The sequence below is a fragment of the Chelonia mydas genome, chromosome 1 (assembly GCF_015237465.2).
Source record: "Chelonia mydas isolate rCheMyd1 chromosome 1, rCheMyd1.pri.v2, whole genome shotgun sequence".
Taxonomy (NCBI): Eukaryota; Metazoa; Chordata; order Testudines; family Cheloniidae; genus Chelonia; species Chelonia mydas.
In genome coordinates, this window is record NC_057849.1 from 200,273,917 (window position 1) to 200,300,212 (window position 26,296).

Genomic DNA, 26,296 nt, shown 5'->3' on the forward strand with positions numbered 1-26,296 from the left:
GGTTCAGTAGTGGGGAGACTCTGGCAGTAAGGAGGCAGCTGGGAAATGTCCCAACAGCTTCCCGCTGCTGGAGCCTTTTCTGCTGCCTCCCCCATACCAGAGCCTTTCATGAACATGGGTAGCTACACATGGTGTAGCTTTTCACTGCAGCATGTAGCTATGCATACTGTATGCCCTGCTGCAAGTGGTGTGCAGTGTAGATGTAACCGAGGTTACTGTCCAGCCTGGGCCGCCTTAGGCTGCTCCCAAAACCCGAGTTGCCCACTGTTAATATTGCACTTCAGCAGCAAAAAGTTTTCTGGGAGTTAAACAGGCTGGTCATGGTCAACAGTAGGGGAGCCGATCACATCAGATGCTCTGAGCTACAGCCAGATGCTTCTTACTGCTCCAGTCACACAATGCAAGAAACAGTCAAACCTAGCTCGGGGGGGGGGGTTGCGCATGCACATAAAACAGAAGATTGATGGATGAAATTAAGCAGAGAGATGTGTAATTGGAAAACAGCTCAAGAAGGTTACAAGCAGCATATTGAAAGCATCCATCAGCCATCTAGCTAATGTTGTTAGGGGTGCATAATACAAACAGGGACTGCAGCAGGCACGAGAAAAAGAGGGGGAGAGAGGGATAGTCAGAAAGGAAAAGAATAAGGAAGAGAGAAACTTAGAGAGAATATTAATAATAATACAATCTGTATTACAGCAGTATCCATAGGTCCCTCTCTGCATCACGAGAAGAGCTGTGCAAACACATAACTGAAGGTAGTCCTCTCCCCGTAGAGCTTACAGCCAGGAACTGCTGGGTGAAGTGTGTTATGCAGAAGATCAGACTAGATGATCATAATGATCCCATCTGGCCTTGTGATCTATGTATTTCATTTAAGAAAATCACTACAAATAGGTGTAGCAATGAAAAAGGAGGGAATGGAGACGGGAGGAGGAAGGTAACAATGCTGGGAACACACAGTTACACAGGCTAGCTGTGTGCACAGACTGATGACTCCAAGCCAATTAGAGATTGTTTTTAATTAAAGATGTAAATAAATATATCAAATAGATCTCAGTAAGTCCCACTGGCCCTCGGTTTGTCCATTAGCAATCTCCCATAGGTAACATAGTATAAGTGGGTCGCAATGAGGTATCTGGAGGAGGACAGGGTGCTGGGTTCGTTGACTAGCTTGGGGAGGGGCAGTGCGGAAGAAACTGCATGAGCACTTGTGGGAGAAGTGGACAATCAGGTGATCAAGCTGCAATGATTGGCAGTGTGGAGCTGGCAAAGGACAACTCTAGTCCTGAGAACCATGCAGACTGGAGAAAGGGGAGTGTAATGGTGCCAATTCACTGCTGTGGCACCTTCTGCTGGTCGTGCTAGGAAATAGCTCTCTTGGACCACCAGGGCGCCTTTTACTAGTGGTGTCTCACTCACCGTTACTTCCACTTCCTCCACTGTCTCCATCAGCTGGACCCGCATCGCTCCCGGACCACAGTGTCCTCTTCAGGACCCAACCCTCTGGGCTGTGCCCCAACCCACTGTCTCCCCCCTTTCGGGGGACAGCAGTCCTAGGTCCTTCCACTTGCCTCAGCGGCCAACTTCAGTCTCTAGTCTAGTCCCTGGCTTCAGGGACAAACTGCAGTCTGGATTTAGGCCACTCTCCTCATTGGCAAGTAGAGATAAAGGGGGAGGGAGGGACCCAGGCCCACCGGCTACTGTGGGTCCCTGCCTAGTGACCCTATAACTGGCAGCCACTTATTGCCCCTCCTCCTAATCCCACTGTCTACTTTCCCTAGGCCACTTCCCCCATAGCTCTAGCACCTTCCCTGTCCTTGATTCAGGGCCTCAGTCTGGCCATGGTCAGATAAGAGTTCCCCTATTGCTCTGCTACCCAGCACTGCAGTATCTCCAGCACTCCTTCCCCTTTGCCCTCCAGGAAGAGATTGCCCTTGCTCTGCTGAGCAGCCCTTTATATATGGGCTGCTCCAGCAAGCCTTCTCTTGATTGGCTCTCCCAGTGAGCCCTTTCCGATTGGCTGGGTTCTGCGCAGCCTCTCCAAGGCTGCCTTAACCCTTCTCCTGCCTGTGTGGGGCAGCCACCCCACCACAGGGAGTCAATGAAACAGAGAGAGATGGAGAAAAATGAAGGAGAGGGAAAGCTGTGAGAGAGGAAATGACGTGTAATGCAAGCCGGGCTTGTTAGAACCCAACAAGGGTGAAGAATAGAATCCTCTGTGAAGCTCACTAGGGACCTGACTGTGCTGGTCTCATGTAGTGCTTAGGTTCTGCTTAACTGGGCACTCGAGAAAACCGATAAAGAGAGAATGAGCATGTAGAAGTAAAAGAACACCTGGAGACCCTGGCTCAGTATGTTTGCAGGATTTGGGGAGCAGGCTGTGAGGATGTGGAATTAGAAGCAGAATTTGTGTGCTCTCCTAACTTTGATCCTCTCCCCTCTTTGCTCTTGGTAACAAAGCTGCATCCTCCTCCTGTCTTCTCCTTCACTCCAGAATCAATCTGAGTTTGTGGCAGTCATGGGGCGGCCTTGTGGAAACCGTTCCTGTATAATAAAGGCCAGGTCTTTCTTTTATGTAAGGGGAAAACACAGACTGCCTGAGAAGACCTCAGTACAGAGACCCTTGTAATGACAGGTAGCTCAAGCAGGGAGATAAGATATGACCGCCCGAGAACAGGCCAACAGAGAGCTAGATGCCTACAGGTCTAACGAGAACTCAGAGCCCTTGTTCCATTTTAGGGCTTGAATTTATTTTGTGACTGCCTCTATTTTCATGGTTCCTAGAGTCAGGGAAGCTGCTCCATGCTGCTAATGTGATAAGCCTGTGACAGATTCCAAGAACCTAAGGGCAGGGATCATTGTGAGAAAACTACATATATACAGTACGTTGAACATCAGCCAGCCTGACCCCAGGCTGTGTCCAAGCTTGATCTTCCTCCCCAGACACATAGGACTCTGCCATTTGAGTGAAGAGAGAGGTCTCTTGGCTGGCCCTTCTGTTAGGTCCTTTATCCTTGCTTAGGACCCAGCCGTTAGAAGGCAGCCTTGTCACATATACTGAGCCAGTAAGTTACACTGTCTTCCTTTATAGCCACACAATGCTGCACTTGCTATCAGAGCTCCACAAAACACAAAGGGGCCAGCTGTGGATGTAGTGGTGTCCCTGTTAGGTTGGCCCCTGAGCTCCTGCCCCACCCATCTGAGACCACCTGCTTGTCAGCCTTCATAATGTGAGTGTAACCCTTCTGCCCGTCAGAGTTGGCAGCAACAAGGGCCAGGTTCAGTATCTAGGGGTTCCGTTTCAATAACACAATGCAAAACCGGCTCGAGCCCCAACCCAGTGACCTGGGACAATTACATACCACCCCCCTGGGCGCCTCTAAGAGCCAATATTTCCCCTCTCGCAAGCACAGAGTCTGAGTGTAGCAAAAGCCTTTTAATAAAGGAGGGAAACAACGCGGCATTATGTTGGGGAAACACCACAAACAGGATTCGTAACACAAACCATGAGCAAATGACCCACCCCCAAGGAAGTTTGGCAGGGTTCTTTTCCCGTCAGGGTCTTAAGTCCAGCAACCTAACAGTTACCCCACCCACAGTTTCTGTCCTTGGTCAGTACAGCCCACAGAGTTCAGAAGTTCATCTGCAGAGTTTACCTCCCAGCCTGGGTGGAAGTGGAGGGAGGTTTGGGGGGCATCTTACATGCTCCGCAGCTCGGGTCGATGGCCGAGTGCCACGCCTCTCCATGGGGTTCTGCTGCAGTCTTCACCACCAGCTGTGCCTCTCTGCCAGCCGTCCCACTGTCCACTCCTCTCCACCAACCACCGTGCTATCCACTCTGCTCAGCTCCACTCTCCGCACCTCTCCACTAGTTGTCCTGCTGTCCACTCCTCTCTGCCAGCCATCCTGCTATCCGCACCACACCTCTCCGCTAGCCATCCTGCTAGCCGCTCACCAGCTTGTCTTCAGGCCCCACCCCCTTAACACAGCTCTCAGTGATCCCAGCTCTTAGTAACTTTAGCTCTTCAGTGACTTCAGCTCTCAGTGAGTTTGGCTCGTAGTAGGGGAGCCTCAGTGCCAATGCACCACTAGCCCAAAGTAGGGCTAATGCTTAGACCTAGGTATCAGTGATTGCAGCTCAGCAGCATGTAACAAGACTCCTAATAGAGTCAAAATTAGTTCTTATTACACAGGGGAGAGAGGAGGGGTTAAAGTAGCATTTCAGGCCCTTGGAGAGGAGAGGCAGCACCTACACTATCAGATACACGTACCTGTCCCCAGTCTCTTAATTCACTAGGTTTTGGAACCCATGTCCCTTGCCTAGCGAGTGTTGCTTAGTTGAGGGTGAGGCCCTCCATTATAAAATGCCAAGTACAGTTCTACTGTCCTTGATTCACATAACCAAGATAGCTACCCTTTATTACTCCTGCCCCAATAACAAAGAGACTGGGGATCCCACAGCAGCCAAAGTGACCATTTGGGCAGGCAGTCCATCATGTTGGGTATGGTGGGTGTGCCCATGCAAACGAGATCAGCCCCTGAAGTCCTTTTCCACAGCTCACCATCAGATGTCAGGGTAGAGATTATTCTGACTCTGCTTACATGAGGAAGGGAAACTACTCCCATCTCACCTCTGTGTGGGAGTTATTTATTGTTATTATTTATTAATGATAATAATAATAACAGGTTTCAGAGTAGCAGCCGTGTTAGTCTATATTCGCAAAAAGAAAAGGAGGACTTGTGGCACCTTAGAGACTAACCAATTTATTTGAGCATGAGCTTTTGTGAGCTACAGCTCACTTCATCGGATGCATCCTTTTCTTTTTGCGAATAATAACAACAACAACAATCATTTAAAAGTAATGAAAAGGTTAAAGACTTGGTCCCAGGAGGACTCAAACCTACAACACTTACTGTCATGCCCCTGGCTAGCTAGCTCTGGTGCTTACATGGACCCCATTACTGTAGTATCACAGTGCCTCGCAGCTGTAATATGTTTATCCTCACACCACCCTTGTGAGCTAGGGCAGAGCCATTATCCTCATTTCAGACATGGGGAACTGAGGCACAGCGAGACTGAGTGACTTGCCCAGGGTCACACAAGAAATCTGTGGTGGAGTAGGGACTCGCACTCGGGTCACTCAGCTAATGTGCTAAGCTCGCTCTCTTCCACCATACTGGTATCAGGGCACTGCCCCTCCACAGGCTCTTTACCTGGAAGAGCAGAAAGCGGCGCTAGGAGCATTGGGAGTTCAGGGGCCACGCTGATAGCAGCAGCTCTACGGTTCTCAGGAAGCATGGTCACAGTCGCTGCTTTTATTGCACGGGGGAAACCTCAGTCTTTGTGGCTAATGAAAATTTTATTCCCTTAGGCCTCCAGGGGGAGCACTTGTGCAGCCACTGTCTGGTAGATAGGCATGAGGGAAGAGGTCCACTGGGAAGGGCTCACTACATGCACTCAGCACCCAAGAAGAATCCCCAAGGACCCAGCCCCAGGAGGGCAAAGGGAACAAAGGCTGGCACACGCTGGGCTCAAAACCGGTCAACACTGAGGCACTCTGCTGACAGCGACAGTGGTGAGTCCTCAGCTGACAACAACTCAGTGTGTGCGCATGGATTGCTGTGCTGCAGAAGGATTAAATCTCCATTACTATGCTTGGCTTTTGCTGCCAGAGCATGGCACAGGCAGCTCGTTTAATAGTGGGACTGGGAGCTTCTGCATCCATTGAGCTGAAAGGAGATGCTGGAAGTTGCATGGTGAATGAGGCAGGGGACTTCTGGAAGAAAAAGGATGGTCTTTGGTTATGACCCAAAACTGGCATCTGAATTGTGTCCTTGTTTCTGCCGTGGACTTTCTGTGTGATGGCGAGCAAGTCACTTCCATCAATGTTTTCAGAAGTGGCCACTAATTTTGGATACTTTGTTGAGTGGCTGCCCAACCTGAGAACCCTAGGACCTGATTTTCAGAAGTGTGGATCACTCGCAACCCATATTGAAGTCAACGGGAGCTGTAGCTGCCAGGGATGCTGGAACAATTTGTACAGTGGGGGTGCTGAGAGCCATCGAACCAAACTATAAACCCTGTATATAATGGAAACCACTTCCAGTCAGGGGGTGCAGCAGCATCCCCCACACCCCTAGTTCCAGCACCTTTGGTAGGTGCTCAGCAACTGTGAAAATTCAGGCCCAAGATGTCTCAAGTTGGACACCCAACGAATGAAGCACCCCAAATTAGTGGCCTCTCCTGAAAATGTGGGCTTTAATGACTCTGTGCCTCAGTTCTCTTCCTTTCACAGGGATGTTTTAAAGGTAAATTCAGTAATACCTGTGAAGCACTCAGATTCTATGGTGATGAGAGCCATAGAAAAGCCCATGATGAGATTAATAATTCCATATGTAATGCATGGTTTGGATGATGTGTCATATATAATGCAGGGGGCAGACAGTGATTGAGGGGGATAAAAAGAAACATTGATTAACTACCCAAGCGGTGAACACCATCTTTGCTGTGCGTTGAATGAGGCAGGGGACCTGTGCAAAAAACAGGATGTGACAGTAAAGACTGTATCAGAATTAATACGTATAAGGGAGTTGAATTAAAATTAAATTAGAATAAAGAATAGGAGGCATCTTTCAGCCCATTGCTGCATCCATCCATTGTCCATTTGCTTTGCAGTTATTCAGGTCTTGCATACAACTGCAGGAATACTACAAATTTGATACCTCAAGAGTCAAATTTTCAACTAGCTGAAGTGTCACTACAGGGCTTAGAAGTTACCCCCTGGGGTTGAATGGGTTCACAAACAGCCCTCCTTTGGCTGTTGTTTCAGATTGCCTGCAGATTCAGGAAGGCAAACAACTGTGAACTGGGTACCCTAAATTCACATTTGGGAGGTATTCTTCACAACCATCAAGGATAGAAACCTGTTCTTTAAAAAAAATTACATGGAAGCTTGCACTCTGTAATATCTGAACCAGTTGTGGCAGGCAGATAAATACCTTAATGGCTCAGTTCTGGAGAGTGATGGGACTAGTCATGTGCTTACATTTAAACAGGGGCTTAAATGCTTTGCTGGATCGAGGCCAGAGTGCTCAGCACCGTTCAGGATCCAGCCCTAGGTGAGCTGGACCCAGTCTGTTAGCTGCGTATCTGATAGCACTGAGCTAGCCTTTGCTGGCGTTTCTCACTCTCTGTTCAAGCACCAGGTGGCTTACTCCATACTCTGTTCTGAAAGGTAGGGAGATGCCTGGGCATTGGAAGCTCTTTGCAGCATGCTAAGGAGACGTAACCTTCTGACCACACTCCTGATCATCTTGCCATGGGCTCTTCTTCTAACCTTGTGGCATCAGTACCCAGCCACCCGCTACCTCATCCTGCTGAGAAGTAAGTGCAAGCGACTCTTCACACGGTTACAGTTTGATCTTATCAGTGTCACGGCCAGGGTGTTCCTGAAATGCATGCAAGGAATTATTGATGTGAGCACTTGATGGGAAACACTTCACTGAAAGGGTGAAACAAAGAGAAACTTTCCCAAAGGACCCCTCAGGGCTTGGCTTCTGCAATCAGCCAGGCAATCCTTAAGAACACTCTCCGTTGTTTGGAGGAAGCCTCAGAGAGAAGCCCACTCTAGACACTATGGCTGAATGGCCCAGATCCTCAAAGGTTTTTAGGCACGTAAGTCCCATTGATTTCAGTGGGCTCTAGGTTCCTAAATACCTTTGAGGATCTGGGCCAGTCTGCTTGAGGAATTCTTTTGTGCAGCAGAGCAACTAGTCTACAGTGCGATTTTTCCGTAAACCCTCCCACCGTGGCATTGCCGCGGTGCAGCTCTTGTGTACAGAAGCTGCTGATGTTTTGTCATTTTATCCTGTAGCCCTACTCTGAGCAGAGTTAGATGGCATGGGGCTTTAAACACGCACCTGGAGTCCTGACTGTGCCATTAATCCCCTTTTTTGCTAGCACAATGGTGTTGAACTGGCGGAATAATTTAGGAAACAAATCTGTGAGAGTTAACACCCAGGCCCACCTGAGCTAGCCCATGCTTAGTATTGAGAATAATGGACTTCATACAGTCTTGCCATGTAACTTTAGGCTAAAGGGCATGCCAGGTAAAATACAGGGAACAGGCAGGACTCAGGATCAGCCCGCAGGCTGAGGGTAGGGCTATGGGCAAGGGGCTATGGGTAAGAGAGAGAGCTGCTTTCTGGTTACGGAATGGGACATAGTGTTGACTTGGCTGGTTTCTGCGAATCGAGTTGCTTGTGTGCAGCTTGCTGTTGTTTTTGCCTTCTCTGTTCAAAGTAAACAGGACTGAGGTCCATTTTGTGAATAAAGATAGACTAACAGGGAATACCTGGAGCCTGTGTCCCCAATTTCCTCTTCCAACCAAAAGATGGCCCGCTGCAAAGCTCCAAAGTGTGCTACCACTCAGCAAAGAGGTAACAACAACAGCGGAGCTCCAGTTCTCACACCCCTCTGCAATGCGTGGGTGGGCCACAGAGCTTTTCCATCTAGGCCACAGGGCTGATTCAGTCACAGCAGTGACGGGTCAGCCATCAACCAATACCATTATGTAACCCCCACTTGTAACGTCAGCATCCCTGGGCGGGTCATCGGCAGCAGGATGAATTTGGGACCTCTGGATCTTACTGCATGAACCTCTACTGCTTCAGCGAAGAGAGCCTGCTCTGTTAGTCAGTGCTCTGGCAGACTCGTTAATACCTAGCCGTCACTAGAGCGGGACAGAGCACCACGCTGAGAGGGCGTAGATTATAGTGACTTGTAGATCCGATCCAAATTTTTCAACCACCACATTTTTTTAACAAAAAATGGCTTTTTTTCTAAATTTGGAAATTTGAATAAGTTTTTTGGAAAATGAACTTTTTGGTTGTTTTTTTGTTTAATGGTTTTTTTTCCCCTCTCCCCCTTTTGTCCTTTCCCCCTCTCTTTTTGCACAGGTAAAATGTCGGGGGTGGGGAGGGGAGAAAGGGAGAAAAATGAAAAACAAAAAAATGCATTTTAATGAAAAATTTCCAATAAAAATTGTGACCCTCTGTACCTCAAAATACCACCACAATTCCAGATTGTCCCCCAAGGGTCTGGCACAAACATTTATCATCTTTCCCTTTTGAAAACTGCAGAAGGAAATGACTTCGGAATTTTTTTAATCGTTCACAAAAATGATTTTCCATTTTTCAATCTGCTGCAGTGACCTCCTCCACTGGTGTACCCTGGATCAGGCTTGTAGCAGTGATGGAATAAATTGCTGGCTTGTTAAGTCTCTGGTTGCTTCCAAATCATTGGAAGGTCCTCAGTCCCTTGGTTAGAATGCTCTCATTAGTACAAGTTCATCATAGTCCAGAGGTCTGAGCAGGAAAGAGGCAAAATGGAGATGTTTCCAGGGCCTTTTATGTATATATATATACCCTGCCTAAGACTCATGTAGAGTTTCCACTTTCCAAGACCTAATTAGTTTTAAATAAGGGGGGGAAACAAAGAACACAGTTACAAAACAGGGTGACACATTCAACACATTAAAGCTGTTTATTTCCATGTAGTCTCTTCACTAGAACTGATGCAGGGTTTTCAAGTAACCAAGCAATATAGTTACTGTAGTTTCAAAGGTTGGGAGGGGAGGCATGGCTGGGAATCTCTCCATCTGAAGAAGTGATGCACAATATGATAAAGTTGCAGAAACTCTGCTTTCTAGCACACTTCCCTGAATGTCAGGGATGTTCAGACCCAAGAGTTTGGTTCACGACCCATCCCCTATACAAATTATTTCAGCTTTAGGAATGTAAGTTTAGCACAGTTCTGGCATATCTAACACGCTTCATGTTTGTTGGCTGTCGATTGCATGTAAAGAGATTCTTACCTTGTACCGACAGCGCCACCAGTGAAGTCTAGGCAAAATTTCCTTTCCGCTGACATTTGGCACATCTTCCAGCTCTGAACAGGCTAGGTCAGGAGGAGCGCAGGTCCTACCATTCACACAGTCAAAAAGTTCCCACCTGTGTGGTTCTCAATCTGTTCTCCATGGACCACAAGTAATCTGCAGGGTGAAACCTCTTGAGAACCAAGCAGTAGGGGGAGGGGAGAAATGGGCCTACGAAAGGATCGTTCTCTTATGAAGTGGTTTGCAGAATGAAAATGTTGTAGAGCCAGGGCCCTTGCCCCAGACAGATCATAGGTACTTATCAAATGTCACCTAACGGAGCAGTGATCAGGCTGTGCTTTAGTCTCTAACTTCCATCTTCTTCTTTTTGCCTCAGAAGAGACAGATGAAAATGCAACAGCTAAAGCTCACTTCAATGGCACATCCCCATTGAGGGAAGAAGGGCTCCCATCATGTAGCTGGCAAGAAGCCTCGGGGGTGGCTCAAAAAGTCATCCAGAACTATGTGTATTCCCGGCCTCCCCCCTGGTCGGACACTCTCCCGACCATCTTTGTAATCACGCCCACCTACACCCGGCCAGTGCAGAAGGCTGAGCTGACCCGGCTAGCCAACACCTTCCTACATGTGCAGAACCTGCACTGGGTGGTGGTGGAGGACACACCCCGGAGGACCAACCTGGTGTCCAACCTGCTGGAGAAGGCGGGGCTCAACTTCACCCACCTGAATGTGGAGAGCCCACAGAGTCTGAAGATGGGCGGATCCCGGATCCCATCCCACAAGCCAAGAGGGACACTGCAGAGGAACCTGGGGCTGCACTGGCTAAGAGACAGCTTCAACAACACGCAGCCACCAGAAGGGGTGGTGTACTTTGCTGATGATGATAACACCTACAGCCTGGAGCTCTTTGAGGAGGTAGGAGCCATTGCACTTCATGAAAGAGAAGAACAAAATGTAGCTGTCGCCCATAAAGACCAGAACCTGCCCTGTGTTGTGCAGTTACAAAGGACCCTGACCCAGTGGTATTAGCATGGTTCTCCTGCACCAAGGGGGAGGAGGATTTGGTAGCCCCACTCAAGGGCTCCACATCAGTGTGTGCCATGGAGCTCTACTCCACAGGGGCTCCCTCTGCCTTCACATGCAAGGTGGTTGGGTGCAGGGCAAGTGAGACCAGAGAGCTGATAGTTAGGCAAATGTACCAGCCATTTTTTCCCAGGGAGGAAGGAGTGCTCCAGCCACGGGATGCAGATGCAGGGCAACTCCACAGCTGCTCTGTGATCTGCGTGGACAATTCCATGCCTCTTTAGCCCCTGCTAAGTCACATGACCATGCTGGTGCTAGGATATGGTGCTAAGCCTTTGTGCCCATGGTGAAAGGCTCCTCTTACAAAGTCTGTTCTGGGAGGGGTTGTAGAGTGAATGCTGTAGACCAGTGGAGCATCAGGGTGAACTGATTTGGTTTAAACAAGCCCCAAACAAAAACTTTACTCAAAACTCAAACCTGCCCTTGAGCACTTTATGGAGGTTGGAAAAAGTTTGGTCAACTTTCCAATCCACCATTGTTTCCCTTTCCTCATTCCGCTGTACTCTTGGTCCCAGCTAGGAGAAGAAGAGCAAGCATGCAATGAGAAAGAGCTATCCTCATGGTATTTCCAGCCCAGCTAGAACCAAGAAGCCAAATCAGAAATTTCATGGGAAAGCCAATTGCTCTGAATTTTCCAGTCTATTGCAAACTCAAGGGGATGATCATCCAGTAAGGTTCACCAAAGCGTAGGGCACCACCTGAAACACAAGTGCCCAAGTTATCCTGTAGACTCCATTTCCAATCCTCAGAAGTTATTTTGGTCCCCTTGAGTAGGGCAAGAAGCCTCATCATCCTTCATTAGTTCATCCTTTCCTGCATCCCCTGTGGGCACTCTTAGGGAGCCCCACACACTTCTAGGAGGTGGCCATGGATGGCATGGGTGAGAGCACAGAGCAGGTTGCTGGGAATGAGGACAAGGGAGTGTCAGAAGAGGGTGGCTGGCTGTGGAGACTGCTTGAATCAGTCGTAGGGTGGAGTCAGTTGGTGTGATTAGTAGGAACCTGAAGGCCTGGTCAGGGTTAGGTGGTTTAACAGCACTGGGATTGTTCATGTTCCTATGGAACAATCAACACAAGGCCAATAAGAGGTTAGATAGAATCTGAACATTCTGGGAGGAGGGTAGGACTCTGTCTTTCCCCCTCTTTCTCTGGGGCACAGTAGATGGCCGATGATTGGAGGTTAAAGGGCGGTGCAACAGTCAGGTGTTGAGCGGAGGAGAATGATTGGAAGAAAGAGGAGGAGAGGAAGGTAAAACTGACCTCAGACCTTCAGGTCATTGCAATGTCACCTCCCTGGCCCATAGTATTGGTGGTCAGAGTATCCTGCCAAGAGCCATTTGGTTGCATAGGAAGGCACAGGTGGTAGGCACCCAGTGTCCATAAAACGGAGGAAGGTGAGATTGCTGCTGTGGTCATGAATAAGGAGAGATTTATCTCTTAGCAATGGGGTGATGAAGGGGATGAATGGGAGTGAGGGTGAGTGGGAGAGTGGGGGCGATGGGAAGGTGGAGTGATGAGAACAGGGTTGCTTTGATTTCAGCGTTGTGAAGAAAGAGCTGGGGGATGGGAAGGTGGGCATGTGAGCATCAGAGTAGGGTGTGGAGAAGGTACAAGTACAAAGTAAACAAAGCACTTTGGTGGGCAGAAGGAGTTGGGGTGATCATAAGGGTGAGGTGGAGAGGAAAGGATGAGGGAAAGCCTAGGGCAGTCTGGAGGGTGGAAGTGAGAAGAAAGAAGGCAAAGAATGAAAAGGAGAAGAATGCAAGGAGTTAAAAGCAGGGTGGTTTGTGCAGGTGATGCTGGGGGAAAGGCGTCAAAGCGGGATAGAGCAGTAGGGGCGTGGTACACATAGGGAGGCGGGGGTGAAATGACAGCATTGAACCTTTCACTGCACTGCTTCTCTCTGGCACACAGATGCGCTATACGAGGAGGGTATCCGTATGGCCAGTGGCCTTCGCTGGGGGTCTGAGGTACGAGTCTCCCATAGTGAGCCCAGCGGGGAAAGTGGTGGGCTGGAAGGTGGTTTTTGACCCTAACCGGCCCTTTGCTATTGACATGGCTGGATTTGCAGTCAGCATCAGACTGATCTTGGAGAGGCCTCAAGCCACTTTCAAGCTGGAGGGAGTTAAAGGAGGCTACCAAGAAAGCAGCTTGCTGAAGGATTTGGTGACTATGGATGGACTGGAGCCCAAAGCAGCCAACTGCACAAAGGTCAGCATGACAAGGGATTTCAAAGCACAACTCTCCCTTCTGGGGTCTACATGAAACCTCCGATATACTCCCTCCCTCCACCCCAGCATTTCAGCCCCCTGCTCCCCCGTCACGGTTCTTTCCATCATCCATTGTACCTGACCTTGCACCAAAGCACATCAGCACTAAACAATAGTTAGGCAAATCAGTTAATATCTGCGAAGTGCTTTGCAGATGAAAAGCCGTATGAGTCCAAAGAGGCATTATGGTTATTATGCATTATAATTATCATATTAGAGGTGGGTCCCAGCTGCAGAATTCAGATCCCGATTCCCTCCCCAATTCCAGGGCTTGTGGGGGGGAAGGTTGATCTGGTGTCAGAGCTCTCTTCGTTGTTGCTGTTTGTTTCATTTATGTGCATATTAATTTGTTGGGCATAAGAGCTCTAATAAACTCTGACTCTGACTCCAGCTCTGATTCATGTCGCTTTCACCCAGACACCTAACACATTTCAGAGCCCTAACTGTTTAGGAACTAACACACTGGGATTTCTGGTCTTGATTTGTCCATGGAATCCAAAGCACCTGTGAACTCGCTGTGTTTTTCCTTGTAGGTTTTGGTCTGGCATACCAGGACCGAGAGGCCGCTGCTAGGTAATGAAGGCAAACAGGGATTTTCAGACCTAAGAATGGAGGTGTAAATGGAGAGACAGCCCCAGGCTGTGAGTATCCCTGTGCCTTTGACCTTTGTACTGTTTTTGTTAATATCTCTCTGTAAACATCTACGTTCAGCCTAGTCCACAAACACACGTGCCCCAGACTGTTCTCTTATTACAGTGGTTCTCAAAGTTTTGTACTGGTGACCCCTTTCACACAGCAAGCCTCTGAGTGCGACGCCCTCCCCCCTTATAAATTAAAAACACTTTTAAATATATTTAACACCATTATGAATGCTGGAAGCGAAGCAGGGCTCGGGGTGGAGGCTGACAGCTCACGACCCCCCATGTAAGAAACTCGTGACCCCCTCAAGCCCTGTCCACACCGTCACTCCCATCATTGCTGAACCGGTGGGAAATGTAGAGTAAAAACTCAGCTTCTGTGCACAGCAACAGCGTACACCAGGGCTGTGCTTCTGTAACCCATCGGTAGTCAGTGTGTTACACGTCCCTCTCTGGGCCCAAGACACAGAGGACTGGGGCTGCTTCAGCCTGGCTCTAGCTCAAGCTGTCGAGACTGTTGTGTTTAGTTGTGGGGATCCTTAGTTCAGTCCCTGATGTATCAGCTGAGATGGTGCTTGTCACTTATTTGTCATGGAAGACACTCAGATCTCATGGTCATGGGCAGCCACATAACCCCCTCCCCCCTACATAAACAGACTGATAGGTACTGTTCTGGCTACGTGTTCTGTTGTGCAGCATACTCCATTATGGATGGAGGTCGTGTTGGTTATACCTTTCCCCACTACTGTGCACCAAAAGGGACACTCTTTCTCTTCTGTATGCTGCTCTCTCCCTCTCTCATTTTTCCCCTGTCCAGGCACTGAGTCATCCTCTGTAACAAATGCCAGGCCCGTGCCACATACTATCTAAGGGATGGCTTCCTGCAGATCATTAAGAAACGATCTGCCACCCAGACAGGGTTGAGATATTCATGCACCGTCAGTGGCTTCACTACTGGAAAGAGTTTTGTCCCTTTCTGTGACTGTCCTATCTAGCTTGTGTAGGCCAGATTCTCAGCTGGTGCCAACAGGGGCAGTTCTGCTGACTTCAGTGCCCACTTGCACCAGCAGTGAAATTGACTCAACATCTTCATGGTTCATTCAAGGGCAACTACTTCAATATTCCAGGCCGTATGTACCACCCATTCCAGTAGGGATCTCCAAGCAGCAGATATTTGGTGTGAAGACACTTCACTGTAAAGCCTAGCAGCTTCAGGCAAGGGAGACTGTATTGGGGAGTGCATCGGGAGCCAGGCCACGTTGCAGTGCCCCCACTTAAAATTTTAACCCAGCACCACCAGTGGTGACTATGCTGAACATCTGAGATCCCCCATCTGCGTTCTTTGACACTGTCCCTGATATCAGACCTGTTGTGTTTCAGAGCGTACCTAGACTCAAGTTTGTAGAGTCTGGTGTGAAGACAAAGGTAAAATATTTCCCCCTGATTTGATTCAGGCTTCTGTAGCTATAGTACTAGGCATATTTCTGTCTCTTATTAAACATGTGGTGTCTCTCGCCTGGGAATTTGTCACTAGTATGCATTAGGTCTGTCCAGCAGAGTCCAGTGTCTCTCTGAAGTCTCCCTCCCCTTCACTGTGATAGCTTAGATCTTGGGAATAAGGACCCAGGCAGACTACTTGCAAGGCTTCCTAGCACAGGCTGCAGTAGGGGTGCACTTCTCTTGGATACCACAGGCATGGTGCAAAGTGACATACGAGTCATGTAGACCTCCCTCCAGCAGGTACAGCCATGAATATCATCTACTTCCTCCTTATTGCATGCCCCCATACCATTGAGTGCAGTGTGGTGTGAATCTGTGAAGGAACACCATATTATCCATGCTAAAAGGGACATAAAAAAGGGCAAAACAATTATCCCCATGTCTTTGTCTTCCTTATTTATGAAGGATAAGGAAAGGCCTGGAAGTTTAAAAAGTTTCTTCTAGTTTCTGCACTAGAAATTCTGATTTTGTTCACCCTTGTGTACTCTATGGAGGATTGAAGAACTGGTAGGATTAAAGACCACACATGAGGTCCTTAGCCCCCACTCCAACCCCTTTATGCTAGGCAAAAAGGCAGGCATGATATAAAGGGGTCTTAAAAAACCCATATCTGACCAGTGAAGGATTCTCTCAGTGCAGGCACTGCAGAAGACAGCTATAAGGCTGCTCTTTGAGGACCACCTACAAACCTTGGCACAGAGGGTATGCTGGGGTGGGTTGGGAGTAGGAGGGGTGTGTCAGAAATGGGAGCAATTCCTAGGGTTATCTAAATTAGGGGCCCCAGAACAGCTCTTGATAAGGAACACACAAAGACGGTGTAATGCCACCATGACACCTCCTTCTCTTAGAGGTCCAATCCAGCCCTTCTAGCCTAAGAGGCAAAACACCGAATCTCACCCTCTGTAATTAGTTGAGAGGAGAAGTGGTTATCATTCAGCCTCCTTAAAAGGCTTTTAAAAACATTGTGTTACTTAATGCTTTAAGATCTAGTGATGAAAATCAGCATATGAGCGAGGTGTATATTATATGATTATTATTAAATACCTATTTACAAACACACTTCAGAGAAAAGCACTTGCTGTTAAACATGCAGTTCCCACTGCCCTGTGAATTAAGAAAGCTCACAAGCCACATTTCTGAGACCCCCTCGCCCCCCCAAAAGTCCTCCAGAAAAAAAACAGGGACGCCTTCCTTCTATTCTTTTAAAAAAAAAAAAAAAAAAGAGAAGGGAAGGGGGAAAATATTCTTCTGTTTTACGATAGCCTTTTGGCCCCCTTCTTGCATCTTAAGTAGCAAAAGAACAACCCCCCCCCTTTTTTTTTTTTTTTCTTTGCAGCAGGCATGTGTGAGAACTGCCTGGGTGTTCTGTCTAATCTACTGTTACATTTTGATATCATCCATCTCCCTTCTGGGCCTGTGTCTTGATTAGAGTCAACACTTCACATGCTATATAAAAGAACCATCCTTAAGTACAGTGTTACAGGGGATCCTTGTTATACAGTAGCTGCTTCTTGCCTGTGCTGACAGGGAAAAAATGATTATGCTGCATTAGAGAACTATGGTTTAACCCTGGCTAACGCCCATCTATGCTTGATGTCAAATTGCCCCTTGACCCAGCTATCGCACTTTGTAGCATAGAGGGTACCCAGCCATGCTTCAGCCATGCCCTCCAACTCTTGGACTTGTCCCAGGCTATAGCATGTTTAAAGAATACAGCCACTGTCCCTTTTTCTGTCCCATGAAATGGAACAGTGTTGAACTGAGCCGAGGGAAGACCCCACTCAGAACCAGGTCTCCTGATACAGTGTGAGAGATGCAATCTTGAGGCATTTGGTCTGCATCCAACACCTTACTCCATTTTTTGTTTGGTTCTGCAGGGGTACAGGGGAGAGTTTACTCCCGAAATGTGTCAACAGCAGCCTCCCACCTCACCAGCTCTGCTCAGCACTTTGTTGAAACCTTGGAGGAGTGCCCAGGTTGTGGCCATGTCTACCAACACCCCCACTGCCCCAAAGTCAGAAAAAAAAAACAGGATCAGAGCTCATGTGGTGCCCCATGACCATACAGAATTTCACCTTTGACTTTATGCACTGGCCACCAATCCCTGGCTCCCTGCGAGAGCTCTCCTGGGTCCTGTGTTTTCAGCCACTTGTTGGAAGATGACTTCATTAGAAACAATCTAAAATCCCTACTATGCCATCTCTCGGCTGAAGCAACAGCATCCGGGTTGTCCAGGGGACAGAACACTGTGTGCATCCTGGGTCTCCCAGCGAGGACATGAAATTTGAGCTTCTGCAAGGCTGTGACGGAGAAGGGAGATCTCGCAAAAGCACAAGGGTAAATCCATCAGCATAAGACAGGGTTGTTTTCAAAACTGTGTGAAAACAAATTCAGTGTGAGGGGGTGTCCCTCTGAAGATGCAATGCTTGGCTGGGCTGTCTCTGTCTGAGACACTCTTGTCCATTACACACACTTGGGCAGGTGTCTAAGTGAGAGCACTTAATTCTACATTTCAGAGCTCAAGGAGGCACTTACATAACTCCTCTAAGGAATTGGGTGCCTGGATGCTGATTTGAGAACCTCAGAGAACTGGGCTCCATGTTTGGAAACTGGGGCCACACAGTGTCAAATCTTCATGTGCTGAGTTCTTTGGATAAAACACCTTCTCCCCATGCCAGGGAGAGGTAGGATCTTACAATTCCTGTGCCTCATAGCAAGACAGCCTATGTGTTCTCTCTGACACTGGAAAGCAGGGGACAGTGCCCAGATGGACTTTAAAGCCCTGTCCCCAGCACTGGAATCCTTGTTGCACTAGCATGAAGCATTTGAGTTGATAAACAGTCTTGGATCATATATATGGAATTCTTCTCTAGACTCCAGTCTAGAACCAGATCTCTAAGGAGTGGAGGGGAATGGACAGTGAGCAATCATAAGTCTCTGATCACCCTCTATGAGGAAGGTCAGTGGGACAGAGACCACCACCATCAAGATACAAACCTTGAGGAACTGGAAGTGGGAAGACAGTAAATGGCAACTAAACAGCAGTGAAAGTGACGAGGACTGAACTTTAAGAAGAATGTTTGGTGGTGTGAGCGGAGAAGTGACTGTGTCCAATCTGGAGCAAGCCTCATTCCCCTGGAGGGGCAGGACACAGGCAGCCTGGATAGAATTCAAAGAAAGAGGAGGCAATAGGAACTGAGGCTGAACAGGATTTAAAGCACAAGTGTTTGTACAGTGTGTGTGTGGGGGGGGGGGGGGGGGGGGGGGAGGGAGGGGGGTGGTTACTCGGATTTCTACAGGAAGAGTTCTTGAACAATCCTAAAAATACCCTTTGATCACACCTTGAAAATAATTTTCCCCTCACGCCATAAAAAACACAAAGCCCTGGGCTTTCAAAATGCATTGAAGCTTTTCATGGCTGGGGGAATTGGAGCAGGACATGTTATGTGGAACTGAGCCACCCCCCAAAAAATTGGGCAGGCAGGAAATTTATCTATTTGTTGGCCTATTTAAATGATCGTCCTTTTCTGCCTATTTCTTGGTTTTTAGCCTGGATCATCTGACATGTTTATGAAGGAGTTCCCCCCTTCCTCCTCCCCTGTTATCCCACACTCTTCTAGATCTTACTGAGGAATGGCAGATCTTGCATTCACTGCTGAAGTGTCATATAGTTCTTGTTCCCTGGATTGTTTTGTTTTTTTTTTTTAAACTGAGGTCTTTAATCAGCAAAATAATCAGAAGCACAGTAAATGAGGGGAGTAAATTATAAGGGAAAGAAAGATGCTTTATGTGAGAGGTACAGGTGGCATTAAGAGTGTGTCAAGTTTCCCCACTCTTCCAGCAGTTGCAGCCTGGGCCGATCGTGTGCAAATGATTGCCCCAGTCAGAACATGCCCACCATAGAATTCTGGGAAGCTCCTGAGAAAAGGACCACTAAAAAATATCTGAGGAGTAGAGATGGGCCTTGTCCCACTCTCATGGAAGTCAGTAGCAAAACTCCCACTGCTCACTTTGATGGGAGAAAGTGTAAAAGGGAAAGCGGAAGAAAGATGAAACATATCTGAACAGAAGGCACAAGAGATAATGCAATGGGTGGCAAATAGAGAAACAGAGAGAGGCCTCAATTTAAGTTTGGAGGGTCTCAGGTCAGTGTCCACATCATCAACAGACCACCATTTTGGCCATCTCAGTTTGAAGGTGAAAAAGTGAATAGGCCATGGAGACTGAACTCCCCACTTGCTCCTAGAAAGAGTCCTTCCAGGGTAGGGGTGTGGCACATTGGCAGGGGGGTCATGAGGGAAGCCTCTCTCTGCCATTGTCTATGCTGTACCTATCCTGGATTCAGAGGTGATCAGTATCTAGGGTTATCCGTTGTCTGAGCTCTGCGGTCCCTCCCTCACCTGAGGGGGTGGGCCTTTCATTCTGGTGGGCCCAACCCACCAATCCCAGTCATCACATAGTCTAGCTCCTTTCACCAGCACGAGACTGACACCAGCATTAAAAAGAGAAAGACCTTTTTGCCTCCTTTGTTTCTGATATAAATCAATGAGCAAGAGAAAGGAAATAAAGGGGCTGATTTAAGATCTTTCATTTTCCCATGGAGCCAGGGTGCCCCTCTGCTAGGAGGGCAGGGTCATTGCCAAGAGGAAGAGGAAGTGACATTGTTCAGTAAAACCCATTAGCTAAGGAGAATTGTAGAATCTGGTTCAAGCCTTGCTTAGGGCCCTAAGTAAAACAATGGAGTTGCTTTGAGCATAGTACCTAGTGAATGTTTCTATTGAGGTTCTTACATGGCCCTCATCACCATAGTAACTGAGCATCTCCCAGGCACTGGTGGATTTTTTTTAATTCTCACAGAAACCCTGCGAGAAAGCAAAATATTATTTTCCCCATTTTACATATGGGAAACTGAGACAGAGAGACGGAGGCCAACTCTACACGATAGACTTCTTGCTGGCATAGCTGTGTTGGTCAGGGGTGTAACAAGGTGTGATCTCTGACTGACAGAGCTGTGCTGGCCGAAGCCTATAGGGAGATGCAGTTATACCAGCAAAACTGTGCTTTGTCTGGTATAGCTTCATTCGCTGGGGAGGCTGGAGTAAGCTATATCCGCAAAAGTACAGTTTTGTCACTATAAGTTGTGTCCACACTAGAAGTACTTTGCCGGCATAGCATACAAGTGTAGCTATACCAGCAAGGCGTTCCTCGTGTAGACCTGGCCTGAGGACTTGTCTACAGTTGAAAGATTTGCCACTATAGCTATACTGGCACATCCTTGTAGTATAGACATGGCCAAAGTTGTGTCTACACTACAAGAACTGTAATGGCATAGCTACAGTGCCAGCGTAACGCTGTAGGGTAGGTGCAGCCTACAGCAAAGGAAGGGGTTTTTCTGTTGCTGTAGGAACACCACCTCCCTGAGAGATGGAGCTAGGTTGATGGAAGCATTCTTCATAGAATCATAAACTCTTGGAAATATAGGGCTGAAAGCAACCTCAGGAGGTCATCAAGTCCAACCCTCTGCACTGATGCAGCACCAAGTAAACTTCAAGTAAATTCTTCCATTGACCTAGCTGCATCTACACTGAGGGTTAGGCTGGCATATCTAGGACATTCAGAGTTGCGGATTTTTCAGACCCCTGAGTTCCAGAGCTATGTTGGTTTAAATTTTAAGTGTAGACTGGGCCTTCTATGGCAAAAAAATAATCCTTTTGCTGGTATAGCTTATATCAGTCTCCCAAGCACAATAAGCTACACAAGCAGAAGGACTTTTGCCAGCACAACTATGTTGGCAAAAATCACACCCCTAACCAACATGGCTAGGCCTCAGTGGTAGAGCCAGTAATTGCATCAGGCTACAGTCCAGTCTGGGGTAATCACAAGACATTTCTATCAGTCTGCACAACTGGTTGTTTCTTCATAGAAGAGACTAAGGGTAGCAGAGAGTGCTAGTAGGAACTCACGCGCATTCGCAGAGCTATGAGAAGGTCAAGGACTGGAAGAGCAAGAGGTGCCACATGTTAGGATGGCAGCTTTTCAGGAAGGTCCCAGGAGCGGGACAGCAGTGAGCGCTGTACGTCAGGTTTGAGATGCCTAGTTGGAGTTGGGAAGGGTGGATACAGGACTGGAACAACAGGGGAAACTGTGGGTCTGGCTTGCTGTACTAACCATGTGGGGAAAGCATCACAGCCCCTGGCTTTAAGCAGCATATTAGTGTCTGATGTTCATATTCTCTGCAATGCGTTGGAATCACCAAACAAGGAATATTAACAACCTTTCCAGTTGTAATAGAAAATAACGTTAACAAGAGAGAAAGAATGGCCAGGAAGTCATCTGCAATGGTGGTTTGTTTATAGTGAATGGTACTGGGGCGTTATTAAACATGCTGTGAAGCAGTCAGTATAGAACTGTGGTCTTGCTTACAGTGCAAGCAGCTGCCTCCTTCCAAGAAAAGGCAGTGACTTTATAATAGAGAATATACTGTGGAGGGAGCCTCTGTTCTAAGTCAGAAGGTTTCCAAGGGCCATCTCTTGAGTATAGGTCTTCATCTGATGCTAGACCCATGAGGGAGGAAAGATTGTATACAGTTTCTTTCCTCCAGGGCTGTGGAGGCTGCCGGTGTGATGGGGTCAGGGCTAAGATGGAGGGAAAGATGATTACATTGTCTAAATTCCTCAGATCATGGCTTCTTCACCCTAGCCTGCTCTCAAGGTGACATGGTTCTTAAGGCTGGCAACATTGAAAACTAAAGTGACCCATAAAAGAGCTGCTCAGAGATGCAACCAGGGTTGGCATTGCTTACCCCTAAGAAGCCATTACTGATGAGTTGCCTGTCTGTCTTCACTCAGGGAGGGGGCAATGCAATTAAGGAAGTGGATGAGTGGGAGATGGATGTGTAAGGACAATCAGCTCCAAATCACAAGGTGGAACAGGAGGAACCAGGAAAGGATTCATAAAGCTGAAAACCTGGTGGTTCTCCATCTGAAATCTTTCTCCCTTTAGTTCTTCTTCACACTGCATTTTGTATATGTTTTGGTTTACTTCACTGACTATTCTAGAAGGGAAGCCCATCTCAGGCCCTACGGGACTGGCATAGAAATGCTAAGGCAGTAAATCCCAAACTGTGGACCACAGAGCACTTGGTCTGTGGTGAGCTGGCTTCTTTCATGGTTCTAATACTCCTCAGTGTTTCCACCCGCTAAATCAGATTAAAATAAGTTAAAAATACATGTACTACTTTCTTAATATTTTTCCATGCAAGCAATTGCTGTGATTTCCATAAGAGTGTTCCACAGCTGTGAGTCAGAGGATTGGATCAAGGCAACTGCAAATGGGAGAGGAAGTCTGGCTTGTACAGTTGTGAATGAGGGGTTGGAGGTGGGTCTGTATGTTGACAAATCAGTGAGACATGGGGGCTGTGTGATGGTGAATGGGAGAGCAGATGAGTCCAACTGATGAATAGGAGATGCTCCACACAATCACAGGTTGTGGTGGGGGGTGGGGGGGGAGGAAATGGTCACTTAGACAAGCTCTGTATTAATACATGGCACGTGGGCTCTATTTTGACAGAAAGACGAGGGCTTCCTGAACCAGTGGTATAATCACTGATTAAAGTGTTGCCCACTCCTAGGAGTTCATCAGGAGTAACACAATTTTGGCCACCACTGCAGCCAGCCTCAAGATGAATCCAGAGGTGCCTACAATCATGGGAGAACATCAGCCCTGCCTGGGAGGGTTGGGTCAGAAGTCCCCTCTGATTGGCTGCCCTTCTCCAGGAGGCAGGGCAGTGGGGAAGGCAGCCAATCAGGGCTGCTGCAGGAGGCAGAAAATATTCTCACCCCTCCCCTCAGGAGCCCAGAGGAGTTTTGAGGAGCAGAGGCACCATTCTCACAGGATTGGGGAAGAGGGAGCGAAAGAGCCCAGCAGCTCAGGCGGGCTCCACTTCCAGGCTTGGCATTGCGGGGATGGAGAAGGGAAGGGGGAGAGAGGCCGTGAAGAATCCATGGAGTTGAGGCCTGGAGCTGGAGCTACCCCCAGGCAAAGGCCCACTTAGTTATGTCACATGTTCACATCTGCAGAAAGGTCACAAAAGCAGCAACATGGGACTTGCCAGCTATGATTATAGCGCCAGGATGGCCAAGTTTACTGACCCTGTGAGCTGCATACAATAATCTTGAGAAGTTTGAGAGCTGGACTCACCTGCCAGGGCTTGGGACTTCAGCCCCGTTCCTGCTGAAGCCCCAAGCTGGGGCCTGGCAGGTGCCTTCTGTGGCGCTGAAGCCCTGAGACCCCCCCCACTCCCTGCAGGGCAGAAGCCCATAGCGCCACCACCCTGCCACAGGGCAGAAGCCCTGAGGTCCCCCCACCCCAGTCTGGAGGTGGAGAATAGAGTGGGGACTTGGGGGCTCCGTGAGCCACACTTTTAACTATAAAAGAGCCGCACACTGCAGTTTGGCCACCCCTGCTATAGGGTCTGTATTGCTAGAAGCCAGCAAATACCCTGGTGAAGTGGAAAAGCCTGTCAAAAGGAGATTGCAGCAGTGTAAGGCAGCCAAAACCTCCTTCAAACTGTGGAGCATGCAGCCCACACAAACAAGATCCCCAAAGGAGGACTGCACAAGTCAGGCAGCTGAGGTCTTTTACAGTGAAGGGATTAAAGCTGCCCTCCATTCTCCCCGACACTATCCCTATGGGGGGGAGCACCAGCTGCCCACCCCTCCTGAGCCCAGCGTCCTTCACTGTCAGTGCAGTTTGCATCTTGCTGCACCAATGGCCCTCCTATGCTTTCCCAACAGAACGCAGAATTCACTGCAAAGAACCGCCTGTGTGGATCAGATCTGGCAAGCCAAACTAGACACAGGCAATCCACCTAGGGGTAGTTTTTTTGAAGTCCTCAAGTACATAACTCACTCATAAAATCCAATGGACAGAACCCACTTCTCATCACTGCATGGCAACAAGGGCTATCCCCTGAGAACACACCTCTAACGGAGCCAGTTACCACCTCGCCTTTAACTAAGAAGCCAGACCTGGACTCTGCATTCAGCAGGCACCCCTGGGATTAAGGCAGACAACCACTGTGCTGTTTTTCACGGGGAACAAGGCCTGGTATAGGTCCCATGGGGGAAAAAAAGAGAAAGTGAAAAAGAATGAATCTCATTAAATGGTGTGAGGTACTTCTCATTCTTGTGTCAAGTTCGAGGCGAAATTACACTTGGAAGGAGGGGGACGGTGAAGGCCCCCTGGGACATCCACAGTCCCTTGCACAAACTTAATTTCAGGCTCTGCTGAAGCTCTGCATTTTTTAGATAAACACACATTGTTTAATTTTTCAGGCAGCTGCATGAAAAGGAGAGACAGACCTTTGGCTGTGAAGATAGCCCTGTGCCTGGTGCTTAAATAACCACTCTAGTATTGTTTCTCTCCCCCTTTCCCCTGCACGCCACTGCAGCTGAGCTCAGGCAATTTTAAAATGCCTGCCATCTTCCTAGCACACTTCAGTGGAGCCAGTTAATTATTTTTTTTAAAAAACAGTCAAGTTAACTTTTCTTTCCAGACATTGCAGGTTTCTAAAGCAGCATTCACACAGTGGGAAATGGTGAGTGGCTCAGCGGTTTGGTCTGGGATGGAGCCATGAAGTTCTGACCCAGATGCAGATCCCAACTCCAAACTTCCTCACTATTTGCAGGATGTGTGGAGGAGGGATTCTGGTTCAGTCATTAAAGTGAAAATGGCTGGGACCTTGCTTCTGGTTTAATGGGAGCTTGGGGCAAAGGTTCCAGGTGACTCAAACATCCTGACAGTACAGGGTTATAGTGTTACCTCTTTTTGACCCAAGCAGTTAGCCAGTTTTTGGGGTCCTGTGGGATACAGTTAGGAGCAGAAATGGATGAGTCAGGTATTTCTTTGATTCAATCCTGTTTATTTACAAAGAATGTACAGAAGCCTGTTTAAAAAAAACCAACCAAAACGCAGGGACTCAAACAACAGGAGACAGTTTCTTAGCTCACAGTTCTAAGCCCCTTTCCAGCCAGCACTTAGCCCAAAAGCACACTCTCAACTTTTTCCAGGGTCACTTTACCAGTGCCTCTGACTATTCTTAGCTTTGTGCACCTTCTTTCTCAGCTTCTCACCACTGCTCTCACAGTAGACTTACAAGCTCCATCAGTCAATGCCCCCAGCCCCTGCATTTGCTCTGTCAGTCCCCAGGAAAACCACTTGGTCCACATGGTTCAGCTTCTACTCAGACCTTCCCACATGGCTAGGGTTTGAGTGGTGTTCCCATTGTTTCAGCTATGTGCTTCCATAAAGGTGTTCAGTTACTTATCCTAAATGAGAGGCAGCTGTTAGAGCTTCAACAAGTTCTTAACACAGGGATCTCAAACTCAAGTCACCACGAGGGCCACATGAGGACTAATACATTGGTCTGAGGGCCACATCACTGAAACCTTTTCATACAACGATACTAAAGTATAGTCAAAAATGAAAAAAAGGAAGAGTAATAATAGTATGCTATTAACTCAGTGTATTAACTTTTTAAAACTGTAATGTGAAGAGGGGTTTTAAAAAAAAAATATGAACACCTGTAACTATTCCTTATGTGGTCAGTAACACTGATGATGATCTACACTAACAGCCTATCAACATAGCTGTAATGGTAGGAACTTTTTAAAGTAACTATTCATACAAAATATGTTGCCACTTAACATTCTTCCCAACTACTCCCAGCAAAGAATCATACATGCTGAACTTCACACCTCAGACTGCTCATCTAGTCCATGAGGCCCCACCCCTTCCCTGCCCCCATTCCAACCCCTTCCCAAAAGTCTCCGCCCCAAATCCCCACCTCTTCTCCACCTTCTCCCCTGAGCATGCCGCATCCCCACTCCTCCCCCATCCCGGGAAGTCCT

The 26,296-nt window shown here is 48.0% G+C and overlaps 1 protein-coding gene across 2 annotated transcripts in view; it reads left to right on the top strand.

Moving 5' to 3' along the window:
• The window catches only part of LOC102937420 (galactosylgalactosylxylosylprotein 3-beta-glucuronosyltransferase 1), a 44,347-nt gene extending 21,741 nt beyond the window's left edge, over positions 1-22,606 (top strand). Inside the window, exons 4-9 of one of the 2 annotated variants that reach the window (XM_007062076.4) lie at positions 5,376-5,579; positions 7,239-7,387; positions 10,276-10,811; positions 12,893-13,189; positions 13,782-13,889; positions 17,264-22,606. In XM_007062076.4, the coding sequence (XP_007062138.1) occupies positions 7,276-7,387; positions 10,276-10,811; positions 12,893-13,189; positions 13,782-13,868 (1,032 nt within the window). In that variant the 5' untranslated portion in view covers positions 5,376-5,579; positions 7,239-7,275 and the 3' untranslated portion in view covers positions 13,869-13,889; positions 17,264-22,606. The remainder of the gene's footprint in view (positions 1-5,375; positions 5,580-7,238; positions 7,388-10,275; positions 10,812-12,892; positions 13,190-13,781; positions 13,890-17,263) is intronic. The other variant, XM_043538698.1, reaches the window with a different exon arrangement.
• Positions 22,607-26,296: the final 3,690 nt, after the last annotated feature.